Below are 19,965 nucleotides of genomic sequence, written 5' to 3' on the forward strand. Positions count from 1 at the left end.
AATCGAAACGTCGTGATAATTTTATAGTTGTATTTTTTTTAATTTTATTATTTCCCTTCTACGTGACTTTACCAAAAGAACCATGAATATGAATCCCTGCAGTCACGAAAGCTTTAACTCGAAATCAAATTTGAGTGGTTTTTGTTGTGTGCAGTCATGGGTGGCTGGGCTGAGACCACTCCCTACCCTTAAGGGACCTCGTTGGATTCTAACCCAGGCTCTTGGTGCTAGCTCAAGGATCTGACCTCGGAGCCACTCAGCCACCTGATGATGACTATTCTGATGATGAACATATAGGTATGTTGAACTTCTTTCGCACCGTTCGTAGCCAACCGTGCTAATCGAAAGTGCGGGGGAAGGACAACAGACTGAACACAAAAATCAGTTCTAAAGAAATGCGTTTTCAATCTAGATGGTTTAAAAGTGCATAGCTCCAGCGCCTTCCTAACATCGGAAGGAAGAGCGTTCCAGACGGCCGCAGAAGCGCATCTTTGTTAGATGGCCAGCAAAAAGCCGCTGCTGCGAGGATGACCGTCTATCCTGAGCCAGGAGAATCAGACTTGACGCTACATCTCGTCAGAATCAGAATATACACACTGGAGGAATCAGATGAGCTATGAAGCTATTTTTTTTTTATCACAGATGTCCAGTCTTCCTCAAGGAGACCTCACGGTTTTGCTCCGTACCTGCTGAGATCAAGGACTCGAATGCCATCCAGAGGTCTCCCTCCATCCTCTCCTGCAGGGGAACAACACAGGGCTCAGTGAGTGCTCCACTTCACCACGATATCGCAACCGGTGTGGCTCCCCACGTTCTCGCAGCTCTTTGATTTCTATTTTCTATTCGACACGAACGCGAGCAATGTTAAGGGAAGGCGGGGGGGGGCACAGATATTCAGCGGGCAGAATCCCGAACAATGAGCTCATGGGTTAGGGGAGAGAGAGAGAAAGGAGGAGTGGGGGGGCTCACAACCCTACTTACGTAGAGACTGCGAGCGGGAACGCGGAATTTGTTTTTTTTGTTTTGATACGGGGGAAGGGAAAAGCAAGGGCCGAGTAAAGGGAAGACATTCTCGCGGCTCGCATTTGTCCCTGGGCATTGTGTGCATGTCCATGGACGGCCTGTGTCAATCCACTGCTGGATGAGGACCTCTCTCCGCCTTGGGGGTGGGGGAGGGAGAGGCGATGCGGAGATTACTCGACGATCGATGTGTCGCCACTGCCCAGGATGCCTCCTCCTCCTCCTTTCCTCCTCTTCTTCTCCTTTGCGTGTGAAGAGCGCACGGTGGCAAAGAAGATCAGCGCGGGAAACACTCCCGAAAGAGGACAATCCGCACCACCCCCCCCGCACCACCGTGGAGATGGAGCTATGAAATCGCGGTGATAAACGAATGCATCGTCAGCGCAGCGAGCGCTGGCGACGGCTTTGGGAAGGCGTTCGAGCCAGCTGTGGAGAGATCAAAGCTGCTGACAATGACGTGCACCGCACACGGTGGGCAACGTCGATGTACACACGTGTCATGATAACAGTAACCTGGCACGGCACGGCTGCGTTAGGATCTCTTACCAGAAAGCCTTCTCAGTTGTGTAACGGCCGGTCCGGAGGGTCGTGGAATACGCGTGAGCTCCTTTAGAAATCCGTGGAAGATCATCGCGGGACGCGGAGCAAATGCGTGGGCAGAGTGAAGGTTAGCGGCAATGATTCGCTTCCAATCCGCCCTCCAGCGTCGCCAATTAGGCACTGCAACGGCCCTTTAACTGGAATCGACTGCGGGCTCGGGGCATTAGAATTGCTTCCAAGTAAATTAATAAATATTCTCACGCAGCGGAAACACGTGGCTGGTTTGGACACCACGTCGCTCTCACGCACGCACGCACGCCCCCCTGCGCCCACAGATACCAGAGTGAAGTGAGTGGGGGGGGGTGTTAGCTCATGGTCTAAAAATAAATATGTATGGGCACTGCATGTTGAACTTCGTGCGTACCGTACGTAGCCACACGTGCTAATCGGAGGTTCGGGGGAAGGACAAAAAACTAAACAAGTTGTGGCAAGCGCATCTTCCGTGGGGCATGTATTTCTAAGAGGGTTTAGACCAGGCAGGACTGGTGGGTAAAATGCTGCCCCCTACTTTTGTTGACCAGAGGTCTCTTGAAAGGCTGTCGAGAGAAGCGCTGTGACATCTACTTTCGCGGGCCCTTCTCAAACGTGACGGTGTTGCACTGATCTGAGAATGATACGCACGGATGGTGTAATCTCGTGACAATGCAATCGGGACACCACGGTGGCGAGATGTTAACTACCTCGCTTGATATGCAAGAAGGTCGTGGGTTCCATTCCGACCCTGACGCCTGCATGTTTGCAGTTTTCAAGATCTCCCCGTGGTCGCGTGGATTTTTTTCCGGGTCCTCCAGTTTTTCCTCCCTCCACATTGAGAAACGTGTTCAGAGTGTTTGGCTGCAATACATGTCCACATAAGCCACTTGGTTGAGCTATCATTTGTGGCCAGGTCGCTTCTGAAAAATAGCAATGTCGCTCAGTGGGCCTTACCTGGTAAAATAAATAAAAAAATGTTTATTTTAAATGGGGGTGGGCGGGTGTGACATACAAATTGAAAATTTGAAGTGCACCAAAGAGATATTCTAGATTTGAAGCTTTCGTGACTGCAAGGATTAATACGTTTAGGTTTTTTTCGGTAAAATCACGAAGGTAAAAAAATAATAAAAATAAAATAATAATAATAAATGAAAATAAATCAATTAAATCACGTTTCGGAGGCACCACAAGCTTCCTTCATCAGGTGTAAAAAGATTAGATATTTTGCTGTGCCTTTTTACACCTGATGAAGGAAGCTTGTGTTGTCTCCGAAATGTCGTGATTTCATTGATTTATTTTCATGTATTATTATTTTATTTGTATTATTTTTTACCTACGTGACTTTACCGAAAAAAATCTAAGAGTCAAAGAGATATGTTTAACTTTTTGGATGCGTTTTCATTTCAGGTAATTATTTTGACCCGTGAGTCTTGAAACGGCAATGCCCTTTTTTTTATCCAGGAGCGCATCACGGAGTCTCAATATTTGTTGTCTTCAGGCGCGTCCTGCCTTGCGATGTTTGGCCATTGCCGTAAATGATGGTGAGTTAACGCTCCAAGGTCGTCGTGAACGGGCTCACCAACCCACTTTGCTCCACCGCCATCTGTGGACGTGCCAGCAGAGCACCTCGCAAATCGCCCATCGCCGTCTTGTTGGCGTTTCACAAATCTGTATGATTCACCATTACCTTAAGCACTGGATCGCAGGCGTATCTTCGTTGGCTGGGCTGATTTTGACGATGTTCTTGAGTTAACATCTACTGAGTCTACTAGGGGAGGGGGCGAGTCGGCGAATTGGAGTGTCCTGTCCATTGTAGGTTGTTGTTGTTGTTGTTTCAATATGGGGGGGGGGGGGGCAACTGTAGTTGAAACCACTGTAAGTTGGCTATTGCTTAAGCACTGATTGGGCTGATAGCCCTCTATTTTCCCTCTGCTGAAGTCTTGGCCGAGCCTGCATTTTGTTACAGGATTCGGCTGCGTAAATATTAGTCATGGGTTGCTTAACATTGACATAGACAGTAGGGGTTGGGGTAGCAAATGATTACAAGATGAAGTTATTTTAAAAAATACCGGGGGGGGGGACTCACACATAATCACAATGTGTACTTATTCAACCGAACGTGATACAATCGATGTACAGCATTAAAAAACCGAAATGGTAACTTCATACGAATTCCATAATTTATTTCGCAATGCGAAACAATCCAAACTACATGGGAATGGTGCCAAGTTGGTATAACCGAGATTGGTTTCGAATCCTGGCAGCTGTTTGTGATTGAACTGCGTTCTCAAGCGTGTATTGATGGCCTCAACCAAACAAATTTTTAAAAAAAAAAATCACATTCAATTCGGTTCTACATTTAATTTAGCGATGTTCCAGCTCTGGAAATTACAAATACCGGGTTGACTGTCTTGGAATGTACATTTTCCTCTCTGGCAGGAGAGATGAGAAAGTGCTGTCCTCTCTAAATCAGACTTCAAGGGTACTCAGAGGGAGTTCTTGTGATATCTGCTTCTGTGGACCGCTATCGAACAGAACGGGTTGCACTGCTTTGTGGGAGATCTGAACGGATATGACAGCCTCATTACGTAACTCCGATGCTTCGATTGGTATAAAATTGTACCAACCTCTTCTCACAAAAAACAATACAAATTCAAGATTGCAAGTCGTCAGCGACGCAGCCAGTTCCACGTTCATCAAAACAACTTTTATTAAATGAAATAGAGATTACGTTTCAAAAAAATACATTCTGTACATAGTGGTTAAATGATTGGTGGCAAATTTTTAAATAAAATAAAAAAAACCCCAATGTACAAGTCGCGAGCGGGTGGGTGCAAGAGAAAGCGATGCCAAGGCTTGGGTTGAGTTTCAAACGCAAGGGCAGACATTGACGGCGCAACTCTGAAGCGTGCAAGCTTCGCCTCGCAGAACGACGAGTCATTGATCTTGTGCAAATATTACAAGGCTACGACTGTCCCTGTAGTTCAGTGGCATGGGTTTTTATAAGGGGGGGGGGGGGGGGGGCAAATATGGTAATCAAGTCACAGATGTCTTACCCGCGCGCTGTAGGGTGAGGTTCCGTGCGTGCTACAGCTTTACCTTTGTCTTTAGCAAAGAGCGAATGAGAACATCAGTGATCAGATACAAAATACACATGGAGGGCGACGTGCAGACTACCAGTTGTATCATTGCATTGGCTTCTGTCTGCTCGAGTTTTAGCAGAATCTCCTAACACTTTATAGTGCACATTTTGGTTTAGATTGTTATTTTATTATCCAAGCCTGGCTTGTCAACTTGCACAAGGCTTGACGTTGTGAAAAGCCCATAATGCATGGAATTGGCCCAACATCTCAAAACAGGAACCCTCCTGAAAAGGAGTCTTGAGACTCGGCGAGGCTTTCCTGCATTCGAGGCATTGTTGTAAGCGTATCATTAACTAAGCTGTCCTCTACCCGTGTGGATGGCAGCAGGAGTTTGTTCATTGCAAAAATCACCACTTTCCATTCTCTTGCCACTTACGCTACTCAAGTGCTCCGTAAACACACCACTTATACATTTGTGGTTTGTTAAAGCAAAAAAAAAACAGCAGACGAGCCCGGTGTTTATACCAGGTGAAGGTAGCGTAATAACAGATTCGAAACAATATTTTTTTTAAAGCCATAACAAAAAAATGCCACACATGCAAAGGAAAGTACATTTTTTTGTAACACTTAATTTAAATACGGTCCTGTACTTTTTTTGTATGCCGCTTTTGGAACAGCCTGATCTAAATTGCACACATTTTAGAAAGGTTGTACATGCCAGGTGTACCCAATTTAGAGGAGCGCATACGCAAACAAGAAAAATAACAGGGCCAATTGTACATCGCGTTGCGAAAGAAGTTCAACATTCATACATACGTCACACCCCAGCAGACAAACATTAACACTGCGGTGGGTACGGGGAGACAATCAACAAAGATTGTAAGTGGGCGTCCACCAGCACACGACGCATATCTCACACGGACCAAATCACACACGCCATGTGTGTTGTGCATAACCGATGTGTCTTTTGCACCCAATCTCCATGTGAATGGACAAAGGGAAGCGCAGAGAGGCAATGCCATGAGCAAGTTGTGACGTCGATGATGAGAAACAGCTTTGGGCTGACTCAATTCTGCTCCCCGTGTTGACCACAATGACACAACCGATGTGGGGCAATACCTCACACCAATCAATGCTAGGCAAATAACGATTCACCACCTCCACCTCCCAAGAAATACAATGAATTGTTACGATTTGGGGTCACAATTAAATTGTCTCTAATTTTTGCCACCTCATTTGTAGTTGTGTTCCCCCATGAGAACAAATGTTGAAAAAAATGGCAATGAATTAGCACGTGCATGATTGAATGCATATATCATGAGAATCAATGAATGGATGCATCCGTTATGCGTTTAGTAAGCGTGGAACGGAGAGTGTGGAATTTTACATCTGTGCAGATACAGGCAGACGGCGTTTGGCACAATCATTCTGAAACGTCTGGAAAGCGAACCCCAAGTGTAGAGTCGCATAGGGCGGTCACAAACGCATTGGAGTTCAAGCACCACGTAAAGTACATCATACCGATGGGTAACAGCCATTGGGTTCCTCCAAGTTCTTGCTGCCACGTGTTCAATGTGTCCCCTAGGAGAGGAACAATTCCGTATCTTCGCAATTTGGGTTTTGCGGAAAGTTCATGGTCGTGAACAGTAGTGCATCGAGTAGGGACAATGCAAATCGAAAAAATATTTGTTTCACTCGATATATGCCATTTGTAACTTCAGCTTAATAATCAATAATTATGAATCGAAGCATCGTTCCACTCCTAGTGGCAGCACAAGAAGAAAACATTTAGTGGAACTGAACCACATGTGCTGTAATGTTACACCACAGCATTCCAGTCCAACTTCACGGTTTATAGTACAGGGCAAATACAGATAGTGTTAGTGAAATACGCACGCGGACAGAAAAACACAAGTTCCAAAATGCAAATTAAACTGAACGACTCCAAACTTATAGTAAAACTATAAAGGTAATGCTTAAGCCTGGATGAATTACTTAAGAATCAAATGCATTTACAATGTTACATTATTTCGCAGCATTACCTTCAATGTGTTTACATTTTTGTTTGTACAAAAACATACATAGCTTCAGCAATACAGAATAAAGGCAGCATTGTCCATGAATTCAGGACAGCAATGACCAACACGGGCAAAGCCAGTGTGTGTTGTGTGCGTCAAATGGAGTACATTTCACTCTGCGGTTCATCGCAATACATCTCAGAGTACACAATTCAGCATAAATCGGTAAGCAAAGCACGAGCGAGATAATGGAAACATTGCCACGACCCTCTGCCACGAAGGCATAAACACCACTCATTCAATAAAAAGACTACTTCAAAAAAGGAAGAAAAAATAGCTCACTGAAAACAAACCGCTAAAATCGTTATTTTACAGCCCATTCACCCAATGACATTTAGCACAATAGCGACCTTTCAACAGTTCAGCAAACAACAGCATCAACTCGCAAAGGCTTAAATGTAACGTGCAGCAAATGAACAGCAGAAACCACAGCAGGAGGAGATTGTTTCAAACGAGGGTCAGTGGTATTTATCAAGGCAGGGAGGGGACTTTAGCCCTGCCGTTATGCTGTCCTTGGCATTAAACTCAGCTCAGGAACAAAGACTGAAAGAGCCACCGTGCACTTCGCTTGGAGCTACATTAGTAATTGGTTCATTTGATCTGGATTCGATTGGCACCAAATAAACTGTTAGTTATGTTTTTTCCCCATCACCACGTTCACAAGAAACTAAGCATACACTTCAGCACAGGGGGAGGAAATGTCCTGAATGTGTTTTTTGGTTGTTTTAATTTTACTACAAAAGCGACATAAAATGGAAACGAGTTATAATCATTGTTAATAATGGTTGTTGTGAATTTTACAGTACTATTTCTTTTGAGTCAGGTAATGGGAGACAAATCTAAGAGATGTATTTGTAAGCTACGCAAATAGCCTTTATTGCATGATCAACCAATTAAACATGTGTTAAAAATCCATGCCATTCAAAACGCTTGACTGAAATGCTTTTTGTGCAGCCTCCACAGTGCCCAATGAATTGGCACTACTCAATTCTCTTCCGCAGATCAATCAGCAACTCCTATCCCCGGTTTCCACCAAGTGCACCTCACTCCACTAGCATACGTACGGGGCAGGTGAAAGCGCCAGGTAATTTCACAACAGAAATGAGCAAATTTCACAATCTGCACACTGCACTGCATAACAGCCAGGATAGCTCAGTTGGCTGAGCGATCCCGGCCACTTTGTAAAGTCACGAGTTCAAATCCGGGGTCGGGTTAAAAGCTCCGCCCATGTCAATCTGCTCTGGCGGGTAAAAATAATCACCGCTAGATGGCAAGCAAACAGTGGCCATCCTCACAGAGAAACTGGTCCCCATCATAGGGAATGTGGAATATCCACGACAGTTTAAGGACCGCTGACAAAATCAAGCAGTGCTCAGTGGAGCACAGGGCCAGTGTGACTTGCAGCGGATCGGCCTGCACGGAGGAGCCTTCCATGTTAAACGTGATCATGCAAACAAGGCTAGTGGCGGCGGCGGCGGCGGTGGTGGTGTGCGCCAAACTCTCACAGGAGTGTGCACCGCTCGCGAATCCTCTTGGCCAGGCTCTTGTTGTTCTTTTTCTTCTTCTTGCCGTTGTCCTTGCTGTCCTCCATCTTCCTCGTCCGGATCTCTCGCATCAGGTCAAAGAACACCTTCGCAGCGACAAGAGGCAGAGCAGAAGTTTAGTTTCATTCCGTTAACGCGCCATGCGTCACAAAGGAATATTTGCCACGTAAATATTCACTAGGAAAGGGTTGTGATTCAATGCAAGGAGAGATTATTTTTGCCTTGTTTTTACTGACCTCTTCTGGACAGTTTAGTACACATTTAATTTGCAGAAATATTAAATTAGAATATAATTAGCTTAAATATTAATTAAATTATCCTGACATGTGCTTTTCCACTTGTATGATGAGCGTAAGAATCTATTTTAATCAATAAAATATATTTTTTATTGTCTTCACAAATGATTACATCAAATCGTTTTGATGAAGTTGTGTTATTTAATATATGTTATTAACTTAACAGTGAATGCTTGTCTTTTAATATTTACTTGTTTTATTTCTTATTCATTGATCCAAATCAGTTCTGTGATTTGTCTGCTGCCAGAGGCAATGTTAAATTAACCTTCATAATGAGATTCCTCTGACAAAATCGCCCACAATGCGCTCAAATCTCATTGGCTCTCGGAACCCAAGCAGGCCTGAGCCTGCTTATCGCTTTGGTGGACGACCACCATGCATAACAGGTGCAATAGGTCACAGAACTTCGCTGTGGGCAGCAGAGGATAGTGCAGCAAAATCCATCGCTCTACTGTACTTCTACACTCTCCCCCTTCACCAATTCTCACCAGCCGGCGTGCAGAGCGATGTATAGTCGAATAACCCCCCCCCTGCCCCTCCATGACCACGGGTCGGCAACCAAAACAACAGGAAGTGCGATTTTTTTTTTCGGGAAAATATTTCCAGAGCAGCAATGCACGTGAATACGAGACGGTGGCCCCACTGGGCAATCATGTTGCGAAGTGGTCCTTAAAGAGCCGCATGCAGCTGCAGAGTCGCAGGTTGGCGACTCCAGTCCATGACCAAAAATCAAGCAAAGTGGATTGACGAAGGGGTAGTGTGTTAGTCGTGAGATACAGCATTGCTGCGTAGCAACTAATCTGAATCATCAGGACAGCGATACACAGGTAAAGCCAAATGAGCAATATACCTCTTTTTAAAAAGCGAGCAGGCCACAAATGATAGCTTAAAGAAGTGGCTTATCACGTGGAAATGGAAAGCAGCCAAAAACCAGAGGACCCGGAGAAAACTCCATGCGACCACAGGGAGAACACGCAAACTCCGAATATCCAGGCGTCCGGGTCAGGATCGCACCCATGACCTCCTGTATACCAGGCGAGGTAGTTAACATCTTGTCACCATACGAAAGAAGGACAGGCGAGAACAGGTGAGAACGAGGTGTGTTGAGGGGGGATACTGGTGCAGCACCTTGTCGACGTTGGCACGTGTCTTGGCCGAGGTCTCCACGTAGCTCACGCCCCACTGGTCGGCGCGCGACCGCGCCTCCTCCACCGACACCTGGCGCCGCTCCTCAAGATCCGACTTGTTCCCCACGAGCAGGAACGGGATGCTCTCGTCTTCCTTCACGCGCAGGATCTGCTCGCTGTGCGCACAAGACGGCAAAACACCGTCGGTCACGCTTCCGACTTCCTCGCCTTTCGCGTTTGCGACGCATCCCGCGAGGGCGCACGCTCTGGCCGACTGCGCCTAGGAGGTCGGCGGCCAGACGGAGTAGATCGATCGTATGCAAAGCGCATCACGGGAAAATATCAATGCAGGCGGTCTCCGGCTTGCGACGTTCCCATTTACGACAATGCACATTCGCGACGTTCTTATAACGCCACCGCGGATCGATGCAGAAATTTGATTTACGACGCGTCTTCCGACACGACCTCCGAACGCATTTGAAAAGTCGGTCTGGTTACCGATGTGAGTTGGAGTGCGGCTTTTTTGATTCTCAAGTGGTTTTGTGTATTTGTACCCATTAAAACCTGTTAAAGATGGCCGATAGGAAAGATACATCGGCAAGTGATGTTTCTACCGTTTCTACAGTCTACGGGAAAATTAGGTTCGCTGTATGACGGTCCGATTTACGACGGGGTTTCCAGGAGTGTATTGTGACGTCGTAAGAGCGGGAACTGCCCGTCTTCCACACGTTTGTCCCACTCACGTGGGTCCCGCTGTCCTGCCAACCTTCTCCACGCTGCCCTGTCCTGCACCATCTCTCTTTCCGCTCCTCGGGCCACTATGGTCCGATCGCACCACATCGCTCCCTCCCCACCTCTTCTTTTGCCTTCCTCTTGATCTCTTTCCTTCCACTTTCATCACTTGCACCTTCTGCCCCACATAATTTTCCTGCTCTCTCTCCACATGACCGAACCACACCAAAGCGGGGACTGCCTGTACATATAACAAATCAAGTCATCAGCCATGCTCTGTCCACTCCTGGTTGAAGGCCTCAGAATCAGAATGTTTATTTAAGCTGGAGCAATCCGATGAGCTATACAGCTCTTTTTCAGAGATGGGACCCCCCCAACCCCCATGGTCCAGCGATGTAACAATTCACCAAGTACCTGCACACGAGCTTATTATAGCCCTCGAACTAGTGAGCATCCTCTTAGAATTCGTTCCCTCCTTTGGTTGCCACGAGGTCATTATTCTTGACCACCGGCATTCATCCCTGCTCATGGCATGTTCTGCACAACCCAGTTACTTTTCTTAACAGATTCAAGTTCTCTCAAGTCCTCTATTATGCTACGTCGAATGGGTTGCCTCTACCACCTCTGCTCCTTCCATTTGATGGGACTCCATTCTTTTACGCAATCAAACCAAAGACATCCGTGCTTTTTTGCATCGTTTGCACTCACGTCTCCTGCTGGCTAATTCTCTCATTCCTCATGGTCTCATGCTGATTCTCCCAAACATCCTTCTCAACCAGTTCATCTCTGCTACCAGAAATCATCTATACAGAAGCCTACCTTCTCTCTGGACAATGAGTTATGTGGGTTATAAAGTTTATCCAGGACACTCAATTCATTCAAATCATACGGAGGGGGTGTAAAGGTAGAAAGATAAAACCCTCCAACACCCCCACGCCACCCTTCGCCCCCAAGCAACGCTCACCGGAGCTCGGAGGTTGCGGCGAACGACTCGTGCTCGCAGATGGAGAAGACACAGAGGAAGCCCTCGCCGCTGCGGAAGTAGTTGTCTCGGATGGCGGCGTAGTCCTCCTGCCCGGCCGTGTCCAGGATGTCGATCTGCACCTCCTCGCCGTCCAGCACCACCTTCTTGCGGTAGCTGTCGGCCTTGGTGGGCTCGTAGTCCTCCACAAACTGTTATGCAACGGGCTCATCAGTGCAGTGTTCTTCACACATTTTCAGAGGGGGGGCACTTTCACCGATAAGACATCATCAGTGTGAGGGCCGTCACACCGCCTGCAGGGGGTGTTTTCACATGTTGTGTATTTTCGGGGGCCACACGTCACGGGCCACAATAAAGGCCACCAGGGGCCGCCGGTGGCCCGCGGGCCTTGCGATGAAGAACACTGCATGAGTGTCACATAGTTATGACTCTGCACGCGATGGATCGATGAGTCAATCGTCGCTCACATCACCGATCGTTGTCCAGCACGCGTTTTTGCAAGAGGTATAAATGGAATCCACTGGGCAATCCCCAGGTGCCATCGAATGTCTTTCCAAACTCGACATGCAGTTATAAACGCGTCCGTTGCCTTTCAGATGCCGTATAAAATAAGAACGAGAGCACCGATAATGATCAATAGTTACGCTCGTGATGCAAGCATCGAATCGTGAGCATGTGTATGCAAGCACTGATCAATTTAGTTTGTGCTAATTTCGTGGGAAATGTTTTACTTGAGGCAAATGGTCAAAACAAGTGAGATGGGACAAGACATCATGATATGAGGGCATGTCCTGGAAAAACTGATACCCACAAAATAGAATTGTCCTGAAAGCAGGTTTTTGTTTACAGAAGGCAGATTGTGGATGAAAATACATTATTAGGTTCATTGTGTGGCCATCTGTGAGGAGATGATAAAATAAAAACAAAGAGTATATTATCAAGTATCCTGTAAAGCTAGCAAGGCTTATCTTAAAACAATGAATTAACCTTATGGCGGACCCCGTGGTCCCATAAGCCCCCGGCTCTCGCATAAACTGCGTTGCGACGTCATTTTATGTCTGTTGAAGGCGATCAATACGGCAAACTATTCCTCTCGACGAGCTCGACACGTTGCGCTCATCAAAGTTTAAAAGTTTTGTTTCTTCAGCGCATTCGTCCTCGCTGCGCTTGGACGACATGACAACAGAATGATCCGCGCCAGGTGGGTCGCGGCGTTTAAATACGCGGTGGGATGGAGTTGCCAAAATGTTATTAATTAATTACGATTTCGACTTCCGTTTATTCGGGACCCCGGGGTCCCACCATAGGGTTCAAATGTGGGTTATACACATTTTCCAGGAGAGCCCTCGAATGAGACAGTAACAAGTGATTTACAGACAAGGCGGAACAAATGAAAAACGATAAAAAACAACAAGACAAACGTGAAAATGACAGAGCACAAACGAGATAACGCAAAACACATTCCTGCGGAGGGAGCTGGTAGGAACACGTTGGGTTGCTCGGTCAATGGCCAATGTCAACGGCGGCATGGTGTATTCCGCAAATATGCCCAACTGTGAGGGCGGGCACAAACCGGCATGAGTAGGTTAAACGTTGAGTTTTATAAGGGCACCACGGGGTGACCAGCCCCTCCCCACCCAGCCCCTCCCCACCCAGCCCCTCCCCACCCAGCCCCTCCCCACCCAGCCCCTCCCCACCCTCCCCACCCTTCCCCTCACCACCCTCCCCTCTCCACCCAGCCACACCCTCCCCACCCAGCCCTTCCCCACCCAGCCCCTCCCCACCCAGCCCCACCCTCCCCACCCAGCCCCTCCCCACCCTCCCCACCCAGCCCCTCCCTCCCCACCCAGCTCCTCCCTGCACGATGGACACAATAATCCCCTTTGGGCTGGTGTAACCAAAAGGTTCCTACCAGTATAAGGCAGCACAAACAGTACAAGGGTTCAAGCAAGATGATTCAAATGAACCAGGCATGACAGTTGCACTCCTGTACAAGTTAGCAACTGTGTGAAGCACAACATAAATATAGACATGCTCGTGATCATGATTACGATAAGAACAAACATCAACGTGGGGTACGATTTGGACTGACAGTATAAATAGCACAGACGTGATAAATGAAGAGCATAAACATGCCAATACCAATTGATTCTAGAACCACAATCCCAAAATATTATCCCAAATTATGACTACTGAATTACATGAGGGACCCAATCGTTACATGCCTAGTCACTAGCTTAACACGTAACTGTTTTGCAACAGGGTTTATGACGCATGTATCCTTTTGCACAAGAACAGCCCCCAAGGCCCTGTTTGCCTATGGGCAGTTCCATGATTTCGTAACCTACATTTCAGACACTTTGAAGATGTGGGTAATCACTAGTATAATCACAAGGGGAGGAGTTTTGCTTGTACACAGTATGTCAACCAATTAGGGCTGCAATGCAGATAAAAACATATATACTACTTCTTTCTTGATAAGGGAGAAATACTCTAAAATACCAGACGTCAGATGTACTGATAAGAACTCACGTTTTCACTAATTTTGCAACGGTGATGGTGCATTCAGTATTCAGTTTCATGTACGTGCCATTACCTAAACATATAGATAACTATAATTAAAATGACACCACAGTGTTAAACATTATGATGTCTTTGAAATTTTGACTGAGACACCGCGTATGATGTGGAGCCGCCCAATATGAAGCCACACTTAAACCTAAATATTTCTCGCGAGATTTTATCGTGGGCGTGCTTTCAAAAATACACACACACACACATCCTGTCTCATTGGGCTCTCACCTGATTATATTTTGACCAAACTGACTCACTCACGGGTACCCGGACAAACTCAGCACACAAAGCACACGCTGCGTTGTGTTATATTGTACTTGCAAGGAGAACCATCCATTAATAAGGAAGCCCAGGCAAAGCGAAACAATCCTGACTCATTAAAATTGCAACGGCTCTGTTGTGCATAGGTTGCCTGGTGGAAACGGAGCAAAAACCTGCACAGGAGGCACTTCTCTATGAGCAAGTACATACTTCAACATGATAGTTTTATGGTAATAGCTTTAGCAATTATTCAAGTTTAACTGCTTTAGACAGCAAGAGAATGTATATGAGAGCCAGACAATATCTATTCTAGGAAGATCTGCCGAACGAACGTTCAAATCTTCGTTTAGGTAGTGCGAGCAGAATGTCGTATTCCTGCACCGAAACTCATGAAAACGCTAACGTATCGTTCCCAAGGAAATCCTTATTGAGTCTCAAGACTCAGCCTCAGGTGGGTCCTGCACAGGGAAGTAAACATTTGTTTGGCTTTATATCAGAGGAGACCAGAGTACCCCAAAGGAAACCCATGTACATACAAGGATCTCAGGACAAATGGATTCAAGGTTACCGTTCAATCTTCAGCGGAACTGTTAACCACTGCCTCGCGAATGGTGTGTACACACGTGGCTGCAGGTGGCGTAGAAACTATAAGATCTGTGGTGCGTGCGTGCATGCATGCGAGAAAGTGAGCGAACAGGGGGCCTCACCTCGTCGTACATAAACTGCAGGGTGAGCGCCGACTTGCCCACTCCGCCGCTGCCCACCATGATGACCTTGTGGAGCGCCAGCGAGTTCTGGCCCTTGCCCTTGTTTCCCGACATGGCTGTGGTCCTCTGAAGCGAAAGGCAATGGCGTTAGTGTTCCAGTGCGTGCTCCTATGGTAACATCAATTGTGGAACCGCTGGGTCATTGGTGTACATTACCCGGCGTGCGCTTCATTTCGTCAGATTTCGAAAGCTAAATCATGATTGCGCCTTGATAGTGCTAGGATAATAATTGACATTTATAAGACACATTTCATCCAGGGTGACCACCATGCACAAACAGGTTGTTGTAGGCTGCAGACCTTTGTCATTCCACTGTTGGTTGACAGCCTTTCTACACTATGCAGTTCATGGGGGTTATTTGACCATACTTCACAAAGCTGGTCAGTGAGGGCTGAAGGCATAGAACAGATGTGGGAGCATAGATGTATATTGCAACAATGGAGTTTTTTACACTTCCCTATGCTGCTTGCCACAAAGTTTCAGCCTATAACACCTATTATACATGGTGCGTATCCATCCAAGCACTATCCAGGGTCAACCCCTGCTTAACTTCTGATATCCGTCGATCATAGGCTATATGTATACATGCACATAAAAGCACTTAATGTACCGTATAATATACACCAAGCTCAACTGAGAAATATAAAAATGCGACCACTGCCATTTCACTGCTCCAAAGAATTTGAATGTTTCTATTTTTTGGTAACCAACGCGTGCCCTGACAACGTCTACAAGGAAGCGTATTTACCGCCCTCAAGCATGCTAGTCAAGACGGATGAGTCCAGCCCACACGACCGCAAAAAGGGCGACCGAGGAGGCCCTGCCCTGCCAATTAATGTGACACATTTTTCACATTTGGCAAAGCATGGCTCATTTGCTCGGAATTTCCTCCTCAGCTGCGTGTTCATTATTTTTAGTTTTTTTTTGTAAAACAAGCCAATGCCAACAAAAGGCATTTCCTTCTGCAGCGAGTCTTCTGTTTGTACCTTGCAGTTTAATGTTTTATTATTAATGCGGTGTTTTTATGAATGCCCTCTTTGTGCAGGGCGCTTTAGCTTGGCCAGGCAGGGCCTTGAGCGGCTCGTTTAAATTCGCAACGACTGGGCCTTGAAGGGGGCTTTGCTGGAACACTGCCACGCATGTCAATGCAGGCCCTTCATGCAAAAACATTTAAAAAAGGGCACTTGCTCTTAAAGCGCTGCTTAGCCTTTGGACTTTAACACAGCGGGCACAGACAGAGCGGTGACATGAACATGCATTGTTCATGCTCACGGATGTGATGCTTTACAGCAGTATTTGCCAGAGGAAAATTTGATTCGTAATATGTACTTAAATATACATAAGGCAATATATAAGGTAATTTAAATCGCCTCTATGTAGGGAATGAATGAGGGCTGGAATATAGTAAACTCACCCACTCGCGTTCTCGAAATTCAACATTATCCGCTCAGTGATAGGATGTGTACAGTAAGTCCAAAATAGGTTCAAATTCCAAATACTGGACATGCAGAGATACTGGTATTGCTGTAGGACATCAAGCATCTTCCTGTGTGCATTAACAAAAACATCAGGGGGCTCTTCATATGTTTAATTTACATACTGAAAAAAATCAGACAGATGGGTGTCGTAGTCACAAGTGCACTGTACTGTGAAACTCCTGGCCATCAGTGGTGAGTGATATCTTAAGTGGTCCTGGAACCTCCCCTTCACCACCACCACTTCACCAACCCAAACCGATTCGTTTGATGACGATCACGGACTGACATGGCATGAGGAAGCCCTCATCCGGCAGCGGACTGACAAAGGGCAAGACATTATGATATAATACTATAACGCTCTCGTAATAATAAAATCACCAGCAGAGGGAGGGTGTGGTGAAGTTGTGGCTTCAGAATAACCCCCGTGGCTCTGGGTTTCAATCTGACCACAGACATCTGATAGTGCATTACAGAGATATTATCACACAAGCCCACAAACTAATAAATTGTCTGGACGAAAAAGATTACGGGAGAGAAGATTGTTTTCATTTCAGTTTTCAATATATTGTTATATTAGGTCGCCGCTCAAACATAATGTAAACAAATAGATTTCCTTGTTTTTCACTTGCAGAATACTGTCAGTTACTAGACATTCATCAAGGTAAAAAAACTACTATACATCTGGCGAATACTGCTAACTGTCGTAGTAGCATTAGTCACTGTGGATAATATAAGTAATAAAAATAGAAAAACTGACAAAATATCTCCATAAATCTGTCCCTCCACAAAACAAACTTTAACATTTCCTGCCAACCACAATGCCTTCTAGATATGTGTGTATATATATATAAAATTCAGCAGCATTGCTTCCACACAAATTATGCATTTACTGTACAGGTTTCGTCGTTGACAGGAAGCGTAAAAAAATACTTATTTATGCGAAGGGACAGACAGGAATAAGATATTTTGTCTGCTTAATTCGTTACTGTAGTAGCAGATGAAGGCATCCCCAAGCAGTGCAAAATCACTGCGGTTAGTTGACCACACTTCACGCTGTTCGGTGCAAGTTGTAGGCGAGTAGCCAAGACTGTGGGGGGCACATAAGTACAATACAAAATACCCTCCGATGCAGATTACGTAGCTACGCAGCAGCCTGTGACAATATCTTAAGGTGCAAGACGATGGCCCTCCCAAAGTGCTATCCAGGCTCTACCCTCCTCATTAACTTCTGATGTCTGATGAGATGGGACACATTCCGGCTGATTTGGTCATAGGCGACGCGGTATACACCGTATTCTTGGTTCTTTCGGTAAAGTCACGTAGAGGGGAAATAATAAAATAATAAAATTCAACGTAATAAAATTTAATTCTCACGACGTTTCGGCCACAACGCAAGAAGCAGCTCTGTTTCTTCACCTGAGGACGGCTGCTTGCGTTGTGGCCGAAATGTCGTGAGAATTTTATTGTTTTATTTTCATTATTTTATTATTTCCCTTCTACATGACTTTACCGAAAGAACCAAGAATATGAATCCCTGCAGTCACGCAATCTTTACATCTAAAGGTATACACCGTGTTACACATACTTCTGCCATGAAGAATTCTCGGGATGTTATAGAATTCAGACGCTGCATTACTCACATTTGAAATTGTGAGAATATGCCAGGGCACACTGTGTGCCTGTTTCGGTGTAACAACAACAATCCAAGGTGATTCTCAGCTCAAAGCATGCTTGAGGCGCTCACGTGTCAAGAGTCCTGAGTCAGTGGTGTACATTCCACGTTTCTATGGTAAGAGAGACGTATTCCACACGGGCAATCACCGTTGATTTACCACCGGGTGTTAAAGCACAGCTGAGTGCGTTTCGTATAGCATATGCTGCTTACACCACGACAGGGTGGTTAAATACCCGGCTCGTGTTTAACGCAAATCAGGGAGGCATCACGGCCAATGCATTTTTCTCAAGCGCAGGGCCACATGATTAACACACACACACAGTACTGTCGTGTATAATACAGTACAGGTTTGTGCACAGATAGGTGATCTACCATAGAGTCTGCGAGTCTAGGTGGTGGACAGCAGAGGGCAGTACAGGAACATCAGCTGTTGTACTGTATTCATACGCTCCCACGTATCTGTTCGCCGTCTTCACCAACCCACAATGACCGTCATGGTTTCAGTTTTCAGTTTCATGTATTAGGTATAGCCCTGTGAGCCATTCGGCTCTTGAATGGTGAAGTATGGTTAAATAACTCCCACGACCCACAACGGCATGAGGCTCTCATCCAGCAGCAGTTGACAAACGAAACGTACATGCTTAGTAGCAATACATTCATAGTACAAACACAGTCTTTGCCTGTACACACAGTGCGGCAACAATGTTATCATCGCATAGCAAGTAACACGTGGCTTGTCATTGTAGACATTGTAGGGCAGCCCCGTTATTAATCCACTGTTCAAGGCCCCCCCCAACACCGGGGTTGTGTCAAGACCGCGTTCACCAACACAATGATGTTATTCTATGGTTCTGTCGGTAAAGTCACGTCTAAAGAGAACATAATAAATTAAAAAATGCTATTATTTAATTTATTATGTTCTACTCTGAGGTTTTTTCAGTAAAGTCACGTAGGTAATTTTTATTATTTTATTTCTATTATTTCTATAATTTTTATTATTTTTTACCTACGTGACTTTACCGAAAAAACCTAAGAGTAGAAAATAATTAATTAAGTAATAGCATAATAGCATTTTTTTATGTTATTTTCTCTATATATGAATCCTTGCAGTCACGAAAGCTTCAAATCTAGAATTATTATTTTCTCTCTCTACGTGACTTTACCGAAAGAACCAAAGAGTAATTCCTGCAGTCACGAAAGATCCAAATTAACAATGGTGTGTATATATAGCACAGCAACGTATTGTTCTGCCCTCCCTCCCCCCGCCGTCCTCCGCCCGGCCACAGCACCGTGGAATTGCCACCACCGGCTTCAGCGGCCGAGCGAGAACCCCGACGGCGACACCGCGATGACACCAGCCGCCTGTTAACAACGCCACGGCAGATCGCCTCCGTGCTTGAGGCAAAGCCGTGATGTGTTAAGAGGCCTCCACCACAACCACCACCCTGTGTGTGTGTGAGGTGTGTGTGAGTGAGCTCAGAGCGAGAGGGTAAAGAGAAACGTTTTACTCGATTTCCTTCTCTTCTCTTGCTCCCCACCCACCCCCTTCGCTCGTCACCTCGGCCGCGTCTCCCGGACGAGGCTCGCTCCTTCGATCTCTTATTCTCCTCCGATTCTCAACGCGATTTTTGAGCTCCCACCGCTCCCTCCGATGCGTCCGCTCCGTGCGCGACCGACAAGGAGCGGCGGGGGGGGGCAGCTGCTGTGCTGGGGGGGCGTGGGGACCGGGAGGCGGGATGCGCTTCGCCGATAGAAACCGCCCCTAGGGCACAAAT

General features: G+C 46.1%; 2 protein-coding genes across 5 annotated transcripts in view; both read right to left on the bottom strand.

The window, feature by feature from the left end:
- Positions 1-1,789, bottom strand: part of SUGCT (succinyl-CoA:glutarate-CoA transferase) — a 35,007-nt gene extending 33,218 nt beyond the window's left edge. For all 3 annotated transcript variants that reach the window (XM_078860490.1, XM_078860491.1, XM_078860492.1), the window contains exons 1-2: positions 1,567-1,789; positions 687-738 (exon numbers count right to left, since the gene is read on the bottom strand). In XM_078860490.1, the coding sequence (XP_078716616.1) occupies positions 687-738; positions 1,567-1,651 (137 nt within the window). In that variant the 5' untranslated portion in view covers positions 1,652-1,789. The remainder of the gene's footprint in view (positions 1-686; positions 739-1,566) is intronic.
- A 2,515-nt stretch (positions 1,790-4,304) lies between these two features.
- Positions 4,305-19,881, bottom strand: LOC144934565 (ras-related protein Ral-A-like). Of its 2 annotated transcripts, none has more exons than XM_078860494.1 (5): positions 19,749-19,881; positions 14,978-15,103; positions 11,418-11,626; positions 9,723-9,897; positions 4,305-8,384 (listed from the first exon to the last, which is right to left on the bottom strand). In XM_078860494.1, exons 2-5 carry the CDS (start codon positions 15,089-15,091, stop codon positions 8,256-8,258), a joined length of 627 nt encoding a protein of 208 aa, XP_078716620.1. In that variant the 5' UTR covers positions 15,092-15,103; positions 19,749-19,881; the 3' UTR covers positions 4,305-8,255. The 2 variants fall into 2 exon arrangements, with proteins under 2 accessions (XP_078716620.1, XP_078716619.1); XM_078860493.1 differs by having other exon boundaries at positions 19,699-19,880.
- Positions 19,882-19,965: the final 84 nt, after the last annotated feature.

Source organism: Lampetra fluviatilis, chromosome 10 (genome assembly GCF_964198595.1).
Source record: "Lampetra fluviatilis chromosome 10, kcLamFluv1.1, whole genome shotgun sequence".
Classification (NCBI taxonomy): Eukaryota; Metazoa; Chordata; class Hyperoartia; order Petromyzontiformes; family Petromyzontidae; genus Lampetra; species Lampetra fluviatilis.